The sequence below is a fragment of the Podarcis tiliguerta genome (assembly GCF_965153285.1).
Source record: "Podarcis tiliguerta genome assembly, chromosome: 5".
NCBI lineage: Eukaryota > Metazoa > Chordata > Lepidosauria > Squamata > Lacertidae > Podarcis > Podarcis tiliguerta.
Genome location: NC_139538.1, coordinates 57,428,344 through 57,446,801, shown reverse-complemented (window position 1 = coordinate 57,446,801; position 18,458 = coordinate 57,428,344). Strand labels below are relative to the sequence as shown.

General features: G+C 40.7%; 2 protein-coding genes across 4 annotated transcripts in view; one reads left to right on the top strand and one right to left on the bottom strand.

Annotated features, from left to right (window-relative positions):
- The window catches only part of MGMT (O-6-methylguanine-DNA methyltransferase), a 175,170-nt gene extending 173,947 nt beyond the window's left edge, over positions 1-1,223 (bottom strand). The window contains exon 1 of the mRNA XM_083439768.1: positions 1,057-1,223. Coding sequence (XP_083295894.1) covers positions 1,057-1,217 — 161 coding nt within the window. The 5' untranslated portion in view covers positions 1,218-1,223. The remainder of the gene's footprint in view (positions 1-1,056) is intronic.
- Positions 1,224-3,769: 2,546 nt separating this feature from the next.
- On the top strand, positions 3,770-17,332 carry LOC310677201 (uncharacterized protein). Of its 3 annotated transcripts, XM_083439767.1 has the most exons (7): positions 3,770-6,332; positions 8,151-8,232; positions 10,357-10,409; positions 10,602-10,619; positions 11,383-11,566; positions 16,296-16,450; positions 17,121-17,332. In XM_083439767.1, exons 1-7 carry the CDS (start codon positions 6,225-6,227, stop codon positions 17,142-17,144), a joined length of 624 nt encoding a protein of 207 aa, XP_083295893.1. In that variant the 5' UTR covers positions 3,770-6,224; the 3' UTR covers positions 17,145-17,332. The 3 variants fall into 3 exon arrangements, 1 of the variants encoding a protein (XP_083295893.1); XR_014510977.1 differs by lacking the exons at positions 10,357-10,409; positions 16,296-16,450 and having other exon boundaries at positions 3,770-8,232; positions 10,602-11,566; XR_014510978.1 differs by lacking the exons at positions 10,357-10,409; positions 10,602-10,619; positions 16,296-16,450; positions 17,121-17,332 and having other exon boundaries at positions 3,770-8,232; positions 11,383-12,795.
- The last annotated feature ends 1,126 nt before the right edge of the window (positions 17,333-18,458 follow it).

The window sequence follows — 18,458 nt, the reverse complement described above, 5'->3', positions numbered from 1 at the left end:
GGTCAGGGTGATAGGGTCATTTCTTCTAAGAACACCGCTACATTTCCACTAGGCTAGCTCAAGCGCCATGCATGACCTATCTATGTCTGCTCAAAATTAAACCTCATGGGGTTTAAAGGAGCTCACTTCCAAATATGCATGTACAGGATTACACTGCCTGTGTGGTTCTTCGGATTTCAACCTTGGTAAACTTATAGCACAACCCTATTCATCTTTTCTGGAAAGCAAGTCCCACTTTGTTCAATGGGGTTTACTCCCTAGGATGTATATGTGGGTGAGAGATTTCAGCCTAAGGACCAAATAGTTATTAGTCTGGTAAAATACAGCTTTTTTCTGGTGGAAAATATAGATTATGTAACTCTGATAAATTCCACTATTTTTGTTCCTGTCACCAGTAAGAATTCCAACAATGCATTCTAATTCTTCATAGGCAATTCAGGGGTGTGCGTTTTTTCCTCCCCATCTTTCTCCTGGTAAAATAAATAATTCCGGTCTTTATTCCAGTTTTAGTTTATAGGTTATGTTGTTCTTTACATTTTACTGTTTGTATTGATTAAACTAGTGACATTACCCTTGATTTACACTGAGTGGGAGACTAATCAGGCCATTTTTCATTTCCTTTTGAAATTTTCTGCAAAAAAACCCAACAAACAAATAAATAAATGGTACCCACACAGAAACAATCAATATATCTTTGTTTGTTTTGCCAGGGTAATGGAAGCTGTAGAAAGCTAACACTTGAGGCCCTCATAGCATGTTTCTGGCAAAGGCCCCACTATGTGAAATTGGCTTGTTCTAGCTGTTTTTTCTTTTCTTTTCTTTTGCAGGATTTACAAGGTATTTCATCAAGAAACCATAGACTCACAGCATATCTTTGCTTCACTCACAGCAGAAAGAACTCGTTTTATTGAGTCCTGCAAGTTTTGTTTTCAATATTTCTCTACCAGTCCTCTCTGTCATACCAAGAGCGCATTCTCAAATTATAATTGCACACAGACATTATTCTGTAAGGAAAACTGACACTGGCACTGATCCAGCTTCAGATCCATTTTTTACCTTTGAATCAGTTCTACTGAATGCAGTGCGGCTTGCATCTGAGTAGGCATGTATAGGTGTACACTGTCAATTATGCTTTCGTATGTTGGACTAGTGGATCCAGATGGAGTGGGACAGAGAGATGCAAATGAACGCTGGGCTCTTACACCTTTAATAGTCATGTAGCACAGGGACGCAGGTGGCGCTGTGGGTAAAAGCCTCAGCGCCTACGGCTTGCTGATCGAAAGGTCGGCGGTTCGAATCCCTGCGGCGGGGTGCGCTCCCATTGTTCGGTCCCAGCGCCTGCCAACCTAGCAGTTCGAAAGCACTCTTGGGTGCAAGTAGATAAATAGGGACCGCTTACTAGCGGGAAGGTAAACGGTGTTTCGGTGTGCGGCTCTGGCTCGCCAGATGCAGCTTGTCACGCTGGCCACGTGACCCGGAAGTGTCTTCGGACAGCGCTGGCCCCCGGCCTATAGAGTGAGATGGGCGCACAACCCTAGAGTCTGGCAAGACTGGCCCGTACGGGCAGGGGTACCTTTACCTTTACCTAGCACAGGGAATGGCTACGTAGATGCACTTGTGATGTAAGTTACACCCGCTGAAATTCTATCTTCTACACGGCTATTAAAGGCACAGAAGCCCTGTCCTCTCTCACATCCAGCCAGTGGAGATGCACATCACATAGAGTTACCAGATTGAATGGGAACCAAATACACACCAAAATGCGTATCCCTATCTAAATGTGTATATCAGCTGAACAGGTAGCCTTCCTCGGTGGATCGGGTTGATTGAATCTGGAAAGTCTTGAGGTGGATCAGTATTAAAATAATCAAGTTGCTGTAGCACTGTCTACCGCTATGAAAGTTCACTAAAATATGATGTAGTAGACAGATAAAACAGCTAAGAATCCAGTTTTCCTTTAATGCCATTAAATAATGCTGATATTTTATTGTAGATTTGTCCATTTAATGCTTTCCTTTAACTTCAGATCTCTTGTTGCAAGAAATTATTAGAGCACAAAGTTAAATATACATATGAAAAACCCCCTGATCAGGCCATTTATACATCTGGTTCCTTAGTCTATAAAGGAAGACCATGTACTATTCTAAGTTTTAAATATATACTTTGACACGGATACATGAATCAAGAAGCCACTATTAGGATTGACTTTCAGAAGTTTTTGTAAGTCATGGTTTCCTCTCTCTTACCACCAGAGAACTCTTGGTAATTCTCTGCTGCACTTAATCACACTTCTCTCAAATGACTAACAGGCCAGTCCAAAGCATGTTTACTCAAGAGCAAGTCACACTGGCTCCCAGGTAAGGATGGATAGGATTGCGGTTTTGGGTTGTGCACAAATAGTTTTCAGGGTGATGTTCTCATACTGGTAGGTTGACCATCCTTCCTGAGCCAATTGTTGGATTACATAAAATAGAGGGAGTAAGGCTTGATAAAGCATCTTTGCACCATTAAAATGTACACTGTTCAGCAAGAAAACAAACATGGCATTGCTGTAGGGTGGTGGTGGTGGTGGTGAAAGGGCAGCCTTGCAGTGTTTTGTTGGGGAAGAACCATTTAGCAGGGAAGATAAGTGAAATTTAGGTTAGCCTAGAATTTACACTGGGCTTTTTGTACAGGTTAGGTTTAATTGCATTCCACATTTGCGTGTTTTAAGATAGCAACTGCCACTGGTTATTTATTATTAACACTAGGATTTAGAATTCACTTAGCATAATACAGCTCAAAATACAAAACAGTCATTTCCCCCAAGTTCAGGAGCACATTTGGCATAATATTCCCAACAGCACTAAGCTTACTTCCTTATGAGAACAAAGGCTGGGACTGTTGCCAGCAGATTCCAGGTCGGTATTTAATAGTAACTGTTTAACAAAGAGTTGCATATTAAAGGTGGGAGATTTTTGATTTTTTATTTAAATCTCATTGGAGTTGTTTCCAAAGTTTAAACTGAACACTTTTACTTCCTGTTTCTGAAAGGATCTCATTTGTGACACTTGGCGTTATATATACACAGCCATTGTGGTCACTTTGGTCAAAGTATATTGAATGGCCAGGCAAAGAAGAGAAGGAAGAAGTTTGATTTTTTAAAAAGAAAGAAAGAAAGAAAAGAAATAGTCTTTATTTTGTTTTTAAAATTTATAAATCACTTCTCTGCCAACAGGTGGTTTAAAATTAGACCACCAAAGGAGTTGTCCAGATCAACCACAAATCCGAATTTCCTCTGTCATGCATGATATGAGTTTGATAGAAAGAACAGGTACTCTATTGAGCTTGGAGAGCAGAAGACGTAAAGAGGGTCAGCTAATGACTTTTTATTGGAACAATCTTGGTATCATCTTACTGACCTTGTATGCATTACCAACCTAATGCACTGGCAAATGCTTTGCTAATCATGGTAAATCAACCATGCTTTGCTAATCATGGTAATCCAAGCTATAAGTAGCACAAGCATCCAGAAATGGTCCCAAAATGTACAGGGTGAGTCTTTTAAAAGAGGCCCCGTGGAACATGTGTACTCTGTATCCACGGGGCCTCTTTTGTAGGACTCACCCTATATATGCATTCTGCCTTAAATTCACACATACTATCCTTCCATTTGTACTTGTGTATGTATCTTAAAACATCCAGGCAGCATAGAAGGCATGTAAAAGGGGTATCATCCACATGAACATGGCTTCTGTTCATGATTTTCTGGACAAAACTCTAGTAAGACTGCACATCACTTCTGCTATAGCTATAATAGTAAGATGAAGGAAGAAAACTCCTATTTTTCCATGTGATTGTGGTGCTGTTAGATCAGAGGTTCTCCTCCAGCTTTATCATGGCAAAGCTCACCAAGCCAACATTTAAAAGGCTTGAATGTTTTCCAAAAACAACAGGGCCGGAAAGGCAAAGTTGCAGTGGTCACTCCCTTCTCCTGTGCTTAAAGCAAGTGAATCAAAAGAAAATAGGTTTGCATGGGCCCACAGTATATAGATTGGCAGAAGGCTGCCAAACCGAAAAGAAAAGGACAAGAAAGAAAACAAAAAAAGAGAGTTGCCAAACACTGGCAGTCGACGCAAAGGTCTACTGTACTCACTTGCACTGTTTGGAAGGCAGATGGAATCACAATCTGCTTCTTGGCCCATAACAATGGGAGCTTAAAGTGGCCAGTTTTCAAACATACAAGCTGCTTAATAATTGGTCTTGTGGCATTTTACACTCAACTTGTCAGATCTGGTAGTGTGTGTGTGTGTGTGTGTGTGTTTAAGTTTAATGGTACCACATGTATAGTTGTTCAGCTGTCAGGGTTTCTGTCAATGGTGACAATCAATGCACATTCCTTCCTGTCCTTAAACGCTCGTGACTGTTGGGCTTTTGGAGCTGTTTTCCCTTTAAAAGGCTTTGCAGGTGGAGGACGAGCGTGCTTATCCGTGATAACCCTCAGATTGTATGTATACTTTTTAAATGGGTGGGGGAACATTTTTCAGCGTGAGGGCTACGTTGTGGGCAACCTTCTGCGAGCTGCATGTCAGTGGTGGACAGGGGAGCGAAGCAGGGGTTGAGGACAGCCAAAAATGTGGGTAAGGTGAGGAAACGGATGTGACTCAAACCTTTGTATAATAGGGTGCATTCCACCTAGACCCAAGTCAGAGATCCATGCAGGCAAGTAAGCAGGAGGCATTACCACAGTTCAAAGCACTTGACGAGGGCATGGAACAGACTGGGGAGGAGCCTGACATAGGGGGAGGTAGTATAGCCTGAAGAGAGTCCTGAGGGCCAGATAGAGTGGCCTGCAAGACCACATTCAGACCCTGGGTCTGAAGTTCTTCACTCGTGGACTACATGTTCTCGCAACAGTGCCGCATTCCCTTTTAAGACTCCTTTTTTAAAAAAAAGAAAAACACCAATAAAGCAGCATTCGCCAACTCCCATTGGCATGCTAGTTTGGGTGAAGGCTGTTTTAAAGAATGTGCCTTGCCCTCTGCTGCCCCAGAATAGGCAGGCAGCAGATTCCCCCTCCTTGTTGTGTTATGTTACGCCACATCATTTTTAAGACCAGCTCCAAGAATTGGGAAAACAAGGTGCTTTGTGACATCACAGAAACAGGTATTTCCCCCCACCCACCCACCTCAAACTGCTGGATAATATGAAGGCAGAATGGGGAACTAAGATTTGTAGTTGCCCATTGTGATGTCAGGCAGATGTTTTTGGTTGAAATGTTTGCTCCATTACGACTGTATACAGAAAGTGGTTTGCAAAGTGCAATTTGGTATGTTTTCCTGAAATAATAAATCTGCACTGGCACTTTTAATGTATAAATCCTATTGGAGTTAATGTGCACACTTTTTGGGTCAGAGAGGAGACAGCAATTATGCTTGGCAAGATTTGTTATCTCCTCTGCATTACCAAGAATCACTGAAAATAAATCTAGTCAATTCTGGTTGTGGTGGTGGTTGTTTTTAAAAAAGTTATGCTTTAAGAGTACCCCTCCTTCAAATCGAGCACATACTGCTGTCTGAGGAATGCAGCTACTTGAAGTGGGCACTAACATGCCTCTTGCATCAGTGGAAATGGATATTGCAATTGCTGTTTTGAAACATGTACTCAAATACATTGGGAGTTTTATACTATTTTTCAAACTGCCAAGTAGATAATGTCAGAATATTTCTGAAATGGGATACTAACATCAAGATATACTGCTCCAATCAGCAAGCATCAGGCAAAGTAGAGTATAAAACTATAGATATAGGAGACTACTAGCAAATTTCCATTTCCATTTCCTATGTCAACAGCTTCCCAACTTACCTAGTAGATTGTTTTATGTTTTCCAGGCAAATTCTCTGTAGACCACACGCTCTATGTTCAACTCTGCATTCGGAGCTGAAAAGAATTAGATATGCTGTAGTTTATGAAATGGATGTTTATGAAAGTACCCTTTGTTTCAATGGCTTCAAAACCTGACATGAATTCCAACTCTGACAGCATAATGAGAAAATAAGATGGTCATAGCAGTGTCCCAAATGTAGCCTTAACTATTGAGGTTCTCTTGTTGAAAATGCAATTCTCTGTCTAGATGTTTATGAATGTCTTCAGTGTCTCTTCTTTTGATAGGAGTTCTTTTTTTGCCCGTCTTTTACAATTCCGAAATATGAAGGGAGAAAGCTGCTGTGATATGCAAGATATAAATGCTGTGGGAGTTGCACCCTTTGGCCCAACAACACCCCCAGTTGCATTACGTTAGTTTGTCTTTCCTTGTGAAGAAACTGCATTTCAAGCTAACCGCTTCTGAGAAGGTGCAAAATACTATTTTAAAAGTAAAATAGCAGATTAATTTGCTGAAGATCGTGCTTTAAAAAACAAACAAACCCACACCTTTCCCCAATTTATAGCACAATCACTTGTATGGCTACTGGAAAAAAACACCATCTCCATTGAGTTCAATGAGATTTACTCCCAGGTAAGTGAGCATAAGACTGCAGCCTAAGGATGGCTTCCAGTACCACACATTGTGGGAAAGCAGCTATAAAATGAATTACAGTGTTCAAGACTATGCCTTATGTCTATTCATAGCTTATAGTTTTCATTTAACAGCACAAGAGTGAGAGTTTCCCACTAAATACTGTGCTATTCACACATTTCTTCTCACATTATAAACCTTAACATACATTTTGCCTTGCTCTGGATTTCATGCTTACATATCTGTCAGGACAGTTTCTTGAAATTATTTATTTGCATTTCTAATCATGCATGCATGCATGCATACAGACAGACACACTAATAATAACTCTCTAATGCCGCATTGATATTATTGTACCACAGAGGAACTACAAGTTTCTTCTTGTCAATGAAGTAACTTTTACCAATCAGCTGAGTGAATTATTCCAATAAGGTTTGGGTTTGGATGGAAGAGGGACAATGGGGACGGATAATCTTTGATGATCTGTGGCAAAATTCTAAGGCACATCTCCGGTTAGCGAAATTACAGGTAATGGCCCATGAAGGTTAAAAAATAGTTGGATACGATAACTCACCCTTAACCACCATCATCCCAGCCAGAGAGAGGGGCAAATGAGGGGAAAACAAAGGGGTTGTGGCAGGGCAGAAGCGGGGGCCTCTGTAAGGAAGCAGTATCAAGGGAAGCAGGAATATCAGTCTCTGGAGATCTAATATAGGGTGGTGGATATGACTGTCTTTTGGCCTGCCAGCTGCCTCCAGCTATAATCAAGCCATATATCTGCATACTCAAATATTTCAAAATACCACAATCAGTCAGTGACCTCCTATCAGAAACTGAAACAGCACCTGACACTTATTACCAGCTAGGGAAGTTAAGATGATCATCACATTATGAATGAGGACCCAACAAATGTCGTTGGACTACAACTGTCCTTATGCCTGACCACCAATCATGCTGGCTTGGGCTAATGGAAGATGGAGTTCCAACATCTGGAGAAACACAGATTTCCCATCCCGGCTGTGTAGATTGGCTGCAAGTGAACATTAAGCTACCAGCTGACAACATGAACCCAGAACCCAGTTGTCAAAATGGTTTGACATTTACATAAATGCATCCTACAGATATCTGATTTAAGTGCACATAAACTGGCTTCAGTGGTTTGTATCTGGTGTTAGTTGCCGCCATATTTGACACCGACAAAAAGACATCTTCTGAAAATAAAAAAGCCAGAAACCCATATGATATTTAAGATAATGTTCTTTTTATAGACTTGTTCTCATTCTAGTCCTGTAAAACAGCAAGAGACTTTCCAAAATGCTCCAGGCTATAGAAAGCTGATATTACTCTTAATTGTTCCATAATGCCAGTATTCTACAGAGAAAATTAATAAAACATCAATGGACAGCAATAAAAAAGTCCAGAATCTTTTTTTTTTTAAAGTATTATGGTTGACTGAAGAAAAATTGGGTCCATAGCTAATGAGAAGGAAAATGAATATGTTGAGAGGGGCAGAATGAAGCTTATTGTACTAATGGTTTTGATAAAAATGTGAACATGTAAGTAGTGTGAGAAAGGCAAAAGAACGCTTTGAAAATTATAGGAGCTTGCTGGTCATATAGAAGATAAAACTGTTTTTGACACATTGCATTTTCAGGACCCTATTTCCCAAAACCAGAATAAACTGATTGGCAGATCCATGTTGACCCACTATGTTCAGTGGAGCAGCTTACTCGCAGGTAAGTTTGCATATTTGCATAAGTCTATACTGCATTGCTCTTCAGCACAGCAACTATAACATCCTGAATGCGAGAAAAAATATATGCAAGGATAAACTTTTTATGAACTAAAAAGTTAATTTGGATGAACTTGAACTGAACTGGTTCATTTTGTAAAGGGGTGAATTTGAAATGCAGCTAGTTCCTTTACGGATATAATGATCTTGAACTAGAATTAATTCCTTCTCAAGCACTGTGCATGATTAGCACTGATGTATAATGGTTCATTCAAGCAGACTGTCAAGGTTACTGTTAAATCTATACTAAGCTCAGCACCAGCAGGGGACTGGGCACCTCAGGCTGAGCTCCTACTGCCCACCATTTGCCCCAGCAGGCTGACATCAGATTTTAGTAGGTGCACCCTTGTTCATCCTGACTCTGGGTGCTAGAATTATACTGCATGATTTGCATTATCTTCCACATGGTGACGTTTATGGCCTTGCTCATGAGCATCTGGCTTAGTGCACATCTGCTGCACTATCCATACCAGTCTCTTCATTTGCCTGAAATAGTAGCAACCTATGCATAACATAGGGGCGCGGGTGGCGCTGTGGGTTAAACCACAGAGCCTACGGCTTGCCGATCAGAAGGTCAGCAGTTCGAATCCCCGCAATGGGGTGAGCTCCCGTTGCTCAGTCCCTGCTCCTGCCAACCTAGCAGTTCGTAAGCACGTCAAAGGGCAAGTAGATAAATAGGTACCACTCTGGCGGGAAGGTAAATGGCGTTTCCGTGTGCTGCTCTGGTTCGCCAGAAGCAGCTTAGTCATGCTGGCCACATGACCCGGAAAAACTGTCTGTGGACAAACGTCGGCTCCCTTGGCCAGTAAAGCAAGACGAGTGCCACAGCCCCAGAGTCATCCGCGACTGGACTTAACTGTCAGGGGTCCCTTTACCTATGCATAGCATGGAAGCCTCTTTTGCCTCATCCTTGGGATCTTGACTGAGCTTGGGTGCATGGAAAAGATGTTTCACGTCTGCAGGATGATTATATCGCATGTAGCGTGGCTGCTGGATCAGTGTGAATTATTATTACTAGTAAAAATGGGTACATAAAGTATTTTTCCAACTTTAAAAATTACCAGCATCATCTCCTTCCCTACCCACCACTGCTGCATCTTTAAATATAAAATCACTTTTCTCACATATTCGTGTTTGATGTTATGTTTTTAAAGGAATATCCTGTCAATTCTGAAACAGAACTGTTTTATGTTGCCACCGAATTGCTTTGATCTCTAGATTAGAACTGATGAGCTGTAGCTTCCTTATTGCTGAAGGTTGCCAACAATTACTAATGTGTGTTTGTTTTGAGCTTATCAGAACTCTAAAAGAAAGAATAATGGCAAAATGTAGGCATAGAATGTTTTCCCCCCCACAGCATGAATATGGAGCAAAAGAAAATCAGTTTCCTTGTGTTTATTTTCCTAGGATTCAGAATTGATTATTTGATGCTTGCAATAAACAACAGAAGCATGCATTCACAAAGCTGCAAATAGATAATTTGGAACCTATCTAGTCCTTAATGATGCAACCAAATGTGATTAAAATTATGGGTTTCACAGTTCCATTTCTACATTAAGACAATGCTAATTTCCCCATTTATAATATCTACAGTATTGCATACAGTTTGCAGTGGCGAAGCCCCTGCTATCTATTGGCTAAGCTGGTGGTGTAATAGTGTGGAATGTTCACAAATGTTCCAACTTTTCAGGGAACAAAGATGTCAGATTGTTTGCAATCCATCTTTTGTAATGAAAGAAAAAGATTAAAGTAGGAACAGGAAAAGCTTTCTGGGAAGATAGAAGAATGAGGAGAAGTTCCAGGAGCCAATACTAAAATAGTATTGAGGCAAAGCCTCACACAGGAGCTAGGAACAGGAAAAGCAGTACATCATAATCAACATGCAATAACTAAAAGAAGTATGCTTTCATAAAACTGAAAATAAATAATTTGGAAGCTCTCTAGATGGCTGCTCCTGACATCTGAAGCAACCCTAAGAGGGCAACCAAAGCCCCAAACTTCACATGTTTATTTTACCTAGTCAGATAATTCCACAGTTTCAGCTCTCCACCCAAATCTTTATTTGTAGTGCAATCCTGTACAGGTCTACACAGAAGTGAGTTCAGTTGGGTTCACTCCCATGTAAGTGCTATAGGATTGCAGCCTTAACAACTCTTTAGCCAGAGTTCAGTTTAATTTCTGGTATTTTGTTGCTACCATTGTTGTGCGTATGCATGAAACATACATTTATAGTAAAATTCCTGTATTATACATTCTAGGAGTCATAACAGAATGCCAAACATTACTAATCTCTATACCCTGTTATTTTTACAGATTATCTCAAGGTCTGTGGTATGTAAAAAAATATATATGAAAATGCTTATGAGGACTTTTGTGGGTATTCTGTTTCGGAGTTGAGATTTTGCCAAAGGAGGCATGATCTTTGACTGCAGGTTTGTGCTTTCTCTTACCCAGTAGCTAAACCCACTCTCTTTCTCTGTCACCACCCAGCATATTTAGTCCATAGAGACGCCAACGTCTCATCCAGTTTCCTAATTTAGACTGAGGGAGAAATTTGCAACGGGAGTAGCTGGGGGTCCTTGATATCAATCCTGTGAAGGAAGGGGATGTTGGTAAAGTTAGCATAATGGTGCTGATAGCTTTTTAAAAATTAACCTATTCCCCTCAGAGGTAGCTGAGCCACTGTTTTTTTTTTTAAGATTAATTACTACTCAGATTCACTAGTGTATTGCCAGGGATATTATGAAGTAAATAATATGGCACGTTGGGGTGAATCCTGAATTACTTATCCCAGGCCAACTATTATGACAGAAGAAACTCTTGTTTCTAAACAAGTCATGTTAGTTCATGGAAGTAAAAAACAACACAAAACCATACACACAAAAGTGCTATCTTTTAGCAGGAATCTTTTGAGATCTGTCTGATAGCGATTGCACTGTGGCAAAAGATTAACCTCTTGAAACATGTTTTACTCTATCACACTAATTAAACCCTTCCATTCTTAGGGGGATAAGGTGCCGTTCTTTAATTTTAATTGTTCTCAGAGCACATCTGCGACTTTTTTGTTGTGGTTGTTATCGTCATTCCCTCGCAGCTAACACTTGGAGCGCAGGGAATTTTCGTGGAAGGAGTAGTCCAGCAGCCGCACAGCGAAGGAAGAAGAAGAGCTGTGACGAGGAAGCGAAGCTCTAAGCAGGCCTTGCTCATTGATTTCCTGGGTGACCTTGCTCAAGCTTCTTCACCTCCTCATGCCTCAGTCAGCTCAGCTGGAAAATTGGGTAAAGAGCGGGGAGTATTGGGGGAGAAGGGGGAAAAAAACATCTTGGAGTTTGAAACTGAAATCTCCCTGTTAACTCCCCCTCCTCCCTCCAAAGTGAGTGCAGTCATTTTACACAGATGTAATTGCTTGTGCACTGCACACCAATCATTTTCTTGAGTTTCATGGCACAAGGGCTGACATTCCGTGACATGTTAAGGACCCATGCAGTCCTGTGCATTCTCTGTGATAATTGCCTTTTTTTTCTGCGCTGAAGTTTTATATCACATAGCGCAAGTTAATGGGGCTAGGTCCACTTCCGCATTCTCTAATCAAAAGGGCAAGGATTAATAACAAATCTAGAATCATAGAATTGTAGGGTTGGAAGGGACCCGAGGATCATCTAGTCTAACCCCCTGCAATGCAGGAATCTCAACTTGATCATACATGGCCGATGGCCATCCAACCTCTGCTTAAAAACCTCCGAGGAAGGAGGGTTCACCACTTCTTGTGGGTGTCTGTCCCACTGTTGAACAGCTCTTGCTGTCAGAAAGTTCTTTGTAATGTTTAGTTAGAATATCCTTTCTTTAACTTGGATCAATTGGTTCAAGTCCTATCTTCCAGAGCAGGAGAAAAAACAAGATTGTTTCATCCTCCATGTGACAGCCCTTTAGATTTTTGAAGATGGCTATTATATCTCCTCTCAGTCTCCTCTTTAACAGGCTAAACATACCCGCTTATGTCAACCATTCCTCATAAGCAGTGCTTTTTTTCAGAGGCTATTCAGGGGTACATAGTACCGACATCTCTTTTTTTTCAAATGTTTAAAGTGTAGCACTTACTCTTACAACTTAATGGTGAGTACCAGCACCATTTTTTCCAAAACAAAACAAAACAAAACACAACACTACTAATAAAACTTGGTTTCCAGATCCTTTATTATCTTGGTTGCCCTTATCTGCACACGTTCAAGCTTGTCAATATCCTTCCTTAATTGTGGACACAGTATTCTAGGTATGGTCTGCCAAGGCAGAATGGAGCAGGACTATTACTTCGATTGATCTGGATGCTATGCTTCTGTTGATGCAGCCTAGAATAAACTGCTGCATCACAATTTTGACTCTTACAGTTTACTAAGACCCCTAGATCCTTTTCACAGGTACTACTGGCAGTACAGGTGCCCTCCATCTTATATCTAAAAAACAACAGCAATTCTCTCTCCTCCCCTCCCATGCCACTACCTGTGTATTGGACAACCCCAGTTTTTTGACAAGATTGTCTAATACACAGAAAAATATGGTGGATACAAGGACATTTAATGGCTTGTGGAAAACCACCCAACCAGCCATGCCTGGTGTGTATGTTTCAGGTAGTCCCTTATTAGCTCCATCCTCTTGCTAATTTCATAGTATTTGTATTGGGCAAAAGCCAGCCCCTCCAGTTTGTGTCAATGCATTTATATTACAAAGGGCCTGCAGATCTGACCTGCTTGACTTGGGAAAATGCACATTTCCTCTTCCTGTAAAATATTTCTCTTCCATCTACAATCTGCCTTTCATTTTTCCCCCATATTTGGGGCAGGAGATCGTGTCTGCTGAAAGCTAACTTTATATGCATGTCAAATAGCGTATTTTTAATGAAGTTAATGCCTAGATAATTATTGGATAAATCACACTCTTAAGTGCCTCTGTTTTTCTTGGAAAATTATGGGGATGAAATAACGCCAAATGTATTAAATTAAAGGTTCATACGCAGAGGCAGATTTTGTACAAGCATAGTAACTTCCAAGCCATTGTGGTTTAAAGTGAGTCCCACATTGCAAATTGGGGGATGGGGGGGACAACTCCTGTTTGCTCCAAAGGAACCTCTTCTGCAATGCAGTTAGCAGGTACTGGGAGTTCAATCTGGGTTGAGAACCTGGCATGGGCTCAGGGACAGCAGGTAAGATCTACTACCCATTCACCCCACACTGTGGTCATGAGCCAAGCTGGGTACCCAGCACCTGTCATTTGCATTGCCAAAAAGAATCCATTCATTTCAGTCAGCAGGACTCTCAGCTGAAGCCCTGTACAAAGCCTTCCACTTGTGGAACAGGGCTTCCCCCATCTCCTCCTCGTTTGCACCTCCCAAAATTGGCTCTGGAGCGGGGACAAGGGAACCCCCAGAACATTGCAGGGGGGGAGAGGAGGGATGTTCGGTCTGGCATGCTGAAATGCTTGTGCAGACAGAATGTTAAATTTTTACCTAGGGATTTTACCTCCCACTGTCCACTCTAGCCCTTATCTGGATCAGGCCTGCAGTTTGCTGCTTTTCTGTGTTGGCTGGAGAAGAATAAATGCCAGTATGCAAGTTTGAGAGGAAGGAGGGTGTGGGGCTGCAAAGGAGAAACCAGCTGGGTTACTAAATGGCAAACATCTGAGGACCACTTCTCCATCCCCTTCTTTAAAGGATTGCTGGGATGCTCACAATATTACTGCGCACTGGACTGTGGGTTCTTCTGCAAAGATCTGGGATTGCTCAAAACGCCAGCATATGAATGGTATTTTGCTTCATGTAGAGTGCAAAGGGCATAGTTCCTTCTTTAGGGTCCTTTTGTGTGGAGGGGGAGTGATATTTATTGGGATTAAGAATTTTTATTTTGTTTGAGTACCTCTTCCAGGTAAAGTCAATAACTTTTCTGTTGCATAAGCTTCTGAATCCACCCCACATCTCATCTAATTACTTGGGTGCAACAATAATTTCCTCCTATTGATAATGCAATGTAAAACGAATTAGTGGTCTCCCCCCCCCCCACCCCTCTAGTGTATTTCATCACAATAAAATAATTTGCTATTTGCTATTAGAATGCAATTCTAAAAAATAAAAATCTTAATACTGTAGAGCATTGTTTTAGATTTTATTTCTCTTCATTGGTCTTGCATATTTCCCTTTTGTCACCATTCCACAAGACACTTTGAAACGCTCTCTAATCACTTGGAGCCGCAAATCCTTGGTATCATAAAACCATGAAAGCAAAAGATGAAACTATTTCTGATTAGGTCATCTAGCCCATCTTCTTGCCAATTCAAGATTGCTCCATGGATCTGGGCAGTTCACATGGCCAGGATAGACTTCCTGAGCTGACGTAAGAGTCACAATGCTATCTCAGACCACCGATACTTGGAACAAAACTCAGACTTTGCTTCTTTATAAACTGATAGAGGTCCTCTTTCATGTTCATGTCTCACCAGAAAGGAAAATATATCACACACAACATATTGCTACTGACTGATTCTGCACAATTTCAAGACACCGGTTTCCATGCTGCACACAATTAGGCTGCTTACATCCCTTGAAGATCAATGAAATTTAAGTAGCCTAACTATGAGCAGGACTGTGGGTATGTCTAAGCTACATCAAAGGTTAATAAAGTAAATCATCCTGTAATTCTGTTGGTTCTGAATCTGTGACACTGATGTTCACCGTAATTACAATATTTACCAACATTAATATCTAATTTTGTTGCTTTTTCGTTGTTTTCGTTAGCATCTTAAACTATGTTTTAATGATATATTGCCTAGAATCATAAAACCCAGTGTGTGCCTCATTCAAGTCAGTTGTAAAACTTTTTTTCTTTTTTAATTTTGCCTGGAACAGATCATGATGCAAACAGAAGATTAGAGGAGGTGAAAATATAATTGACCTAATTTTGCAGTGATAATAACAGGGAAGCATGGTCTAATCATGCTCAGTTTCTTGGTTCATCCCAATCTAACAGTTCTTTCTAGTCTGTTTGCAAAATACTTCCCTTCCACCTGCTGGGATATTCTGCTATATATGTTAATAGCGCTGAGAATTGCCGTGAAGGCAGTCCTGTTTGTTGTTCAATTAGGCTAAAATCAGTGAGGTTTTAGTGCTCTTGTCGTTCTTTTCAACATGTGGGTGCCTTCCCCCCCACCCCACCACCACCTTCAAAAATTTAGCATTACCTTCATCACAGTGAAAAGTGTTTCTTTTAAATCTGGAACAAAGAAGTAACACAGCAAATTGAAACGATGTAGATGTAACTACAAAAGAGCACATTTTCCCTATGTGCATTTGTAATTCCTACCCAGTTTAAATGAATCTTATTATGCATTCAGAATAAAAATGAAAATATACATTATAGACATGTACATGAGATAGCATTTCTTCAGGATTCAAAGATCACACATTTAGCTTCCTAAATATGACTTATTTATTTAGTAAATTTACACACACACCCCTTTCTCACAAAGCAGCCCAGGGCAGGCAATAGAACAGGAACCTATCTGAAATCAGGGCACCAGTTACAAACTGGTAATATTAATGATTATTTTTTGTTTACTGCATTGGTTTTCCTCTACTCGCCCCTTTAGCAGGGAACCTCAATCTGTGAGATCCTTATACACCCTCCCATCAAGGTACTTGCTCGACCCAGATCTGATTAGCTTTTTACACAAAGTATTTTCAGACTATTGTCCATTAATAGTGTAGTGCCAGAATCTGGCCTCCAATTCCGCACAAGTTTCCATTGCTAAAAAGGCTTCAATTTTTCTGCTTCGTTCTTGGGACACTTTAGAATTTTGATAGGTGTCTGTTTTTGAGCTTGCTTTATTCTGGGGTGGCCAAGTGTGATGGAGCTAAGAAGTCTGCTCTCGGGTCCCGTTTATGAGGCAAGGTGAGGCAACTGCCTTGGGCAGCAGTTGAGCGCATTGCATGTAACCCTAACCCTCCCCTTGTTCCCAATGTAGATCTTCACTCCCCTCTTCTTCTTTGGTGGGACACACCATTTTGTGCTTGGCCTCAGGTTTCAAAATTTCTTGTGCCAACCCAGTCTGTGCTCAAGCAAAATGGTTCAGAACATGAACTATGGACCAGAAGCCCCCATTGTGTGTATTGGCCTTTGGTGAGTTGTTGTCTCTCATTCTTGGGAGTGGGTCCTCTCTCTCTTATCTAATTTTGGGAAGAACAGGACTGGCCTACCTTATAGGGGTGTTGCAAGGATTTCAAGATTATGTCAAACACTTCGGAATAGTATTATTATGTGTGTGAGATCCATTCCAGTAAACATGTCTCCGGCAATCAGCGTCCCTCATCCTGAGAAATGAGAAATGTTTACCTCAGGGTGCCTTCCTCTGGACTTCATTGAAGTATGGTCACCCAGGAAGGCAGCAGAATGCAGAGTGCTGGTGAAATGATTTGTATCAGAAAAGGAGAGACTCTCAAGAGTAAAATATGCACAAGAAAATTCCTGTACCCCACCCATGAGAATTTCACTGAAATTTACTCTCCCCTTAGATAACTTTTGGATGCGATTTCTTTTCTCTTCAATTTATAAAGAGATTTTGTTTGTTTGTTTTTGCGGCGGCGGGAATGCAGGAGAAATTTCTTTTTGGCACACCACCAGTGAATATTAGTATTCTTTAAAGTGTTAAGTTTGGGGGTAGTGTAAGGTAGCCACCGTTTATCTATCTATCTATCATCTATCTATCTATCTCCCCATAACCAGCATTTTATTGGTAAGTATTGTTCAAATGTTGTATCAATTAATACAACTGTTCTTCCTTCTCTGGTAGGTTTTGAAAGCACCAGAGCCATAAAAATCTTTCACCCCACAAGCATTTTCCTGCCACGGCTCTCTATTTGCAGCTGCATTACAGAATTCCGTCACAAGCTTATCATGGCTATAATTAAAATTCTGTGCAAAGCAACCTGAAGATCATCAGATTCCAGACATTCATATAAAATCTGTTGCTATGGGAGCTAGTATTGAATGGCAAGGTAAAGGGGGGGGGGTTGGGGGGGTGGAAATCTGTAATGTTACATTATGTTTGCCCTGTTCCCACTGGAAGGGCCCTTAAAATAAAGTCGCCTTTTATCTTTGCTTTCTGAATAAACATAAAACTGGATTTTTAGCGCAAAATCCTGATTTCAAGGTTATTGATGCCAGACTAAATTAATACAGTCTGTGCGATAGCATACAAAATCCTCAGCAAAGCCAGGGATACTCCTGTCTTTTGAATGCTTGACATTTGTTTTTCATCATGAACTTAAAGGTCACCAGCTACAGATGAATCAGGATACCTGCCTGAGTTTACATTTACATGCATTTTATTTTATTCCCATGTGCACTCTCTTTTTTTTATGAAATCCATCACTCAGATAAAACTGTATCCTCTTATTATCTAGACTGGATAAACTAGAAGAGTTGTCAACATACAGCCTTTAAGAACAAACAAGAGTTATTTCCCCCCCCCCCCAGTCCTCTATAGGACAGAGTGGTACGCAATATACTCTGGACTATTGCTTTTTCTCTTGTTCTCATCGCTCCAGCTAAACAATTCTATTCACTAGCACTTAGCTTTGCTCAATACCATTGATGGAGGAGGGGTGGGGTGGGGAAAATCATGATGAATACTTCTTTAAGGTGCAGTAATAAAGGTACATAACTATTTAGACATATTCCCCAATTGATAATCAGCACACTCTAGACAAAAACAGTACAGCAAAATACAATTAGGATACATCAGAAATGCTGGCACTTTTTTGAATTCCAGTGCGAGTTTCTACACAAACAGAATCCATTAAGACATAAGGCAGGATCCTGGAGTTTATACAGATTCAAAAAGAAATAAATATTGCATAATACAGAAAGTGCTCTGCCCTTTTCTACATGTAAGATCATTCCATCCCCTCCTTCTAGTTTCAGCTAGACATGTGACCCATCCCACTTTATAGTTTCTCCCCCCCTTTTTTTAGCAAAACCAAATTTTTTATATATATATATATATATATATATATATATATATATATATATACGCGCGCGCACACACACACACACAAAATACCTGTGGAGCTGATTGAGCATGATGCATTCATTTCCCTTGATTTTGTAGTGAGGGAAAAGGCTAGCA

Coding starts and splice junctions, on each gene's coding strand:
- LOC310677201 (XM_083439767.1), top strand. CDS start 6,225: ATGCTGTGGGAGTTGCACCCTTTGGCCCAACAACACCCCCAGTTGCAT. Junction 6,333..8,150: donor AGCTAACCGCTTCTGAGAAG/GTGCAAAATACT, acceptor TTGCATTTTCAG/GACCCTATTTCCCAAAACCA. Junction 8,233..10,356: donor GTGGAGCAGCTTACTCGCAG/GTAAGTTTGCAT, acceptor CTTTATTTGTAG/TGCAATCCTGTACAGGTCTA.